This window comes from Mus caroli, unplaced genomic scaffold, assembly GCF_978045245.1.
Source record: "Mus caroli unplaced genomic scaffold, Mus_caroli_1 scaffold_57, whole genome shotgun sequence".
In the NCBI taxonomy this organism is placed as follows: Eukaryota; Metazoa; Chordata; class Mammalia; order Rodentia; family Muridae; genus Mus; species Mus caroli.
The window spans coordinates 465099-470536 of record NW_028227312.1 but is presented as its reverse complement, the minus strand read 5'-3'; the positions used below and the strand labels follow the sequence as shown (position 1 = coordinate 470536).

General features: G+C 45.8%; 1 protein-coding gene across 1 annotated transcript; it reads right to left on the bottom strand.

Annotated features, from left to right (window-relative positions):
- Positions 1 to 327: 327 nt before the first annotated feature.
- On the bottom strand, positions 328 to 5059 carry LOC146999673 (uncharacterized). The gene is given in 3 exon segments (XM_085834461.1): positions 328 to 1170; positions 1172 to 1828; positions 4825 to 5059. Coding segments are annotated over 3 exon segments (1695 nt in total). The 5' UTR covers positions 5020 to 5059.
- Between the last annotated feature and the right edge of the window lie 379 nt (positions 5060 to 5438).

Genomic DNA, 5438 nt, shown 5'->3' with positions numbered 1-5438 from the left:
GGGGCAGTAATAAATGTCTCTTCCCTCTCTGCAGCAAAACACATGTAAAGGTCAAAAGAATAACCCAATTCAAAACAGCAGTCACTCAAAAATAAATGTTTTCAATGTTTATTTTCCAGAAAAACCTTCAGCAAGTAAGTTTCAAGCCTTTGTCTTTTTATTGTAGGTCCAATGGTTAAAGGTGATAGAAAATGTATTGATACTTCAAAAGTTGCTGCAAATAGTGGCAATGTCCAATCAATCAGTAGTTGGGCCATTTCATATAAGTTACTGAATGTTTTATTGTTGGACAGAATGGTCCTCGGATAGAGGATTTGAAGTTAGGCTTCAAAACGCTGAAAAAATTCTCTGGTAACCATTCCCAGGGAGTGTTGACAAGCTTACTTGCACATTGTAATTAGGTGCAGATCTTGCATCATAAGCCCCATAACTGTAGAGGGAGAAATGATCGCCATCAGGGCCGTGAAAAGCTGGCAGTGTATTCCAGACATTCAGGAAATTGCCATATACTTGAGAAAAATTAACTCCTCCAGTACTTCCACCACTTCCAGCTGCCCCACAAAAGTTTCCATTTGCTCAGATGTTATGTAGATTTGGTCCAAAACTGTTTTGGGTTGCTCCCACCGAATACTGACTTGACCCAAAGGCACTTGGGTTTGCCCCAAGAACATACTGGCTTATCCTGAAAACATGTGGGTTTGTCGCCAAAACATTTTGGTTTGTCCAGATATTGTATGGATTTGCCACATGAGCATAGCAGTTTGTCCTGCAGGTATCTGAGTTGGTACCCAAACTATACTGGCCTGCCCCAAAAGCATTTGGACTTGTTCCAGAAGCATATTGGCCTATCCCATAAGCATCTGAGTATGTTCCAAAAGGATACTGGTTTGTCCAGAAAGCATTTTGATTTGCCCCCAAAGCATATTGGTTTATCCCGAAAGTATGTGAAAATGCTGCCAAAGCATACTGGCTCACTCCTAAGGAATTTCCGTATGTTCCCAAAGTGTATTGGCTTATACTTAAGGTGTTTGGAAGAGTATACTGGCTTGCCAAGAAGGTATTTGGGTTTGCCTCCAGAGCACAATTGATTACCCATACAGTATTTGAGCTTGACCTCAAAGTATTACTGCTTGCCATGAAATCAGTTGAATTTGTCAAAAAAAAAAAAACCATTAGAGTTCGACTGGAAAGCATTGGGGGTATCCCTGAAACCACAGACAGTTGCCAAAGGTACATCCGAGTTTGCTCTAGAAGTATATGAGTCAGCTCTGTGGGCATCTTGGTTGGCTTCTTGAGCATCGGGGTTAGCCATAGTGTGGAAGCTTGGGCTGCTTCCTCCTCTCCAATTGTTTTCTAACTCCACAGCTGGAACTGATTTTCTTGTCCTATCCTTAGCTATAGTCTTTCTTTTACTTAACTGTCTAGCTGTATATTCTTTAGGGTATGCCATTTTAACTTCACAACGACTGGAGCCAATGAAATGGTACCTGGTTTCTAAAACCTTTCTAACGGGGTTTTCATCCCTGTATTTGATAAAGCCGAAAGCTCTTCTTTCCTGCGTATCTGAACACAGTGGAAGCTCTATAGCCTCTATCTGCCCAAATGTGCCAAAGTAAGCTCTTATTTTTTCTTTAGACATCCGCGCGTTCAGCCCACCCACAAAAATCTTTTTATTGGAGAATTGAGATACCAGGGCTTTAGCCCTTTTAAATTTTATTTTCTTGCCATCAACTTTGTGGTCTTTCACTCGAAGCACCTTCTCTACTGTGGCACTGTCTTTGAAAAGCACGAATCCAAATCCCCTAGACAGACCGGTATTTGGGTCTGTATTGCCCGCCGCTTTTGTTCCCCCTGGTAAGAACACACTCAGGGCAACCGGAATCTTCTGCGGCACAAGCTTTATTGCTTACCCCATCAGGAGCCAGTGGAGAAGAGAGCCAGAGAGAGAGAGAGAGATGGCGGAGCCCCCTCCCTTTTATGGAGGACTGTCCTCCGCCTCGGACGTGTCACTCCCTGATTGGCTGCAGCCCATCAGCCAGAGTTGTCATCACGGGAAAGGCAGAGCACATGGGGTGGGAAACTACCCCAGCGCATGTGCAGATGGTTTGTTTACTACTTAGAACACAGGTGTCAGTGCCATCTTATAATGGCGAATGTGAGGACGGCTCCTTACATCTCCCCCTTTTCTTTTATTTAAAAGCAATAGGCCACCCATAATAATGAGAGTGGAGATAGAGGTCAAATCCCCAGTGTGTAAAATAGGGGCTTTACACAAAACCTCCTCCCAGGCTCATCACCCGAAGGGGTCTTGGTCTGCTCCCGTGTCGTTTTTCCTGGGGGAAGGACACTTGGACACTCAACCTTCTTGAAAGATGACATGTCTCCCTAGAATAGGCTCATAAATGCCACAGAGCCCTTCTACTGCAGTGCTTAGCCGTGCAACTCTCTCGGGCTGCTGAAGCACACTCACTCTATCCCGTGCAATGAGACTAGCCTCGTGGGGTGCAAGAGCTGAGTGGCCAGCGACCTATTGCTTAAGCATAGATAACCATATATCAGGGGAAGCACCATGTTCTAGTGCTGCAAGCGCCTGGGAAATAACCACCATGTCTCTCCTAATTTGGGCCTTAAGCTTACAGACCAATCAGAGAAGCAACACTAATCCACAGCAAAGAACAGCTCCAAATAATTCCACCCCCACCCATTCTTTAAAGAAGGAAAATGTTGAAAAGATAGTCCTTAGGTCAGGGACAGGTCCAAGTGCGTGGGGCAAGTCTCAATTTTCAAAGGGTCTGTTCAAATTTAGCCGTCCAATTCTGTATCTCCCAATGCTGCTTTCCCTTTGTTGTTATCGCACTGGACATCACCAAGACGAGGGACATCAGTATTCCCTTGGTCAGTCTGGATTTTTCGGGTGAGTCTTTCTGGTATCCAAAATGGGTTGTCTTCATTCTGTGGAAAAACACAAACAGCTCCCCTGGATCTTATCAAAATAGGATCCGGGCCTTTCCATTTGTTATTTAAAACATCTTTCCATTTAACCATCTCTTTGGGCCTATCTGGCTCTGAACAATGACGTTCAGCCGCTGTATCTTTGTTAATTGTCCAGTGGCTTCACCTGTTCGGGAGAGCGCCTTCCAGGCCTTAATAGCCGTGGAGGAAATCTGGGCATAAGCTCCCCAGTGATAATTTGTTTGATCAGCGGTATAAGCTCCCTGACCCGTTAACAGGTCAAAGGTCCAATCTCTCTGCTCTGGAGTCAAAGCGGCAGCATTTGCTCGGGCCTGCGTTTGTGCAGCCTCTTGCCATAGAGCTCTCCATTCCATATATTTGCCCGCACTGGGGAGAGCGGCTTTTGCAATCATTTGCCAGACGGCAGGAGTTAATGCCTCGCCAGCAAGCCTGCCTAACTGCACCAAGGTCAAATTAGCATTGGCTCCATATTTACGGACCAACTTAGCAAGCTCTTTAACCTGTAAATACTCTACTGGAGCGTGGACATGCCCACCCTCGGCTCCTTCAAAGACTGAAAATGCCTGTTGTATCTTCCTTTGTGCCTCTCTTGAAATGAACGAGTCCGCGCACTGCCTCTCTGCACCTGGCTGACGCACTACGCAGGGTGGGGGCTCGCATAGGGCGGAGGTGCACTATGACCTTGAGGCCAAGCAGCAAGCTGGCCTTTGCCAGCTGCTTTTGGCTTTTTTCTTGACCTATAAGCTCGCATTTCTCTCTCATAACAAGCTGCTCCCTCCTCCAAGTCTGTTTTCTCAGAAGGGCTAATTTTTTCATCTGATTTACAGCTACTAAGAACTGGCTCTTTAAACTCATCTCTTTTCTCCTCTTTCCTTCTAATCTCTCCCCAGGTATTTTTCCCTGACATTAACTTTTCTTTTTTCCTTTGTTTTTTCTCCTCTTTCCTTCTAATCTCTCCCCAGGTATTCTTCCCTGACATTAACTTTTCCTTGGGTTCAAGACCCGTGGAAAGGCCTGTATACTTATTTGGCGCGCCATGTTTCCTCTTTGCTCCTGCTCTCTCTCCCCGCTTTACTTCTGATAGACTGTCTTGAATTTTGTCCAGAATTCTCCACCCTGCCTTAACCACTTGTTGACATGTGAAAAGAAATAAAAGGGCTTTTAACACTAGAGAAAGTTCAAGACCAGACATACCTTGTAAAGCTGTAACGAACGCACATCCGTTCCCCAGCTGAAGAGTTCTGAACCCACGCCGGATCCTTCTCAACAGTCTGTTTTGTGGGAACACTTCATTACCACAGTTCCCCAGCTGAAGAGTTCTGAATCCACACCGGATCCTTCTCAACAGTCTGTTTCCGGGAACACTTCATTAACCACAGTTCCCCAGCTGATGAGTTCTGAACCTACACCGGGTCCTTCTCAACAGTCTGTTTCCAAGAACACTTCATTAACCGCTCCTTCCCCGTGATGTAGTAGCTCGCAGGTTTCGGCACCATTTGTTGCCCGCCGCTTTTGTTCCCCCTGGTAAGAACACACTCAGGGCAACCGGAATCTTCTGCGGCACAAGCTTTATTGCTTACCCCATCAGGAGCCAGTGGAGACGAGAGCCAGAGAGAGAGAGAGAGATGGCAGAGCCCCCTCCCTTTTATGGAGGACTGTCCTCCGCCTCGGACGTGTCACTCCCTGATTGGCTGCAGCCCATCAGCCAGAGTTGTCATCACGGGAAAGGCAGAGCACATGGGGTGGGAAACTACCCCAGCGCATGTGCAGATGGTTTGTTTACTACTTAGAACACAGGTGTCAGTGCCATCTTATAATGGCGAATGTGAGGACGGCTCCTTACAGGTCTGTTTTTATAATAAAGTCTATTACTTCACCAAACTTAGACAAGTATTCCAGAAGTACCTGCTTGCTCATTTCTTGGGAAAGTCCCCCGATGAACATCTTACTAGCATCCTGTTCGTTCTTGGTGGCACCGATTTTGAACCCTTCCCGAAATTGGTCTCTTTCATTATCCTTTCTCACAGCGAGACTGGCAGTATTCATGGTATATAGGCTGGATGGAGGTGATTTGACTGTTGGATAAACACTGGCCTAGGCACAAATGGCGGGGGCATAGCTGTCCTCAGGGAGTCGAGGAAATTATTGCACAACCGTGACAAAATAGAAACAAGCATTATAACTAGAGACAAGGCAGGAGCTGCCTCTCATTCTAAACTGGGGGGGGTGGGGGTGGGGAAGGATGCCGGGGGGGGGCAGTGATAGTGTCTGATTTGTCCCTAAAAGGTGTTGATGCTTGCAATGTAAAAAGCAGCCCTACCTATAGACTTTCTTTTTGTGTTTATAACACCCCCAAAAGGAATAGTATGGTAGAAAAGGAAGCCTTTTCGATGTTGATTCTGTCTTTTCATGTTACATCTCTTTGAATTTTGTTAAAAACAATTTATTTTTCCTGAACATTTCTT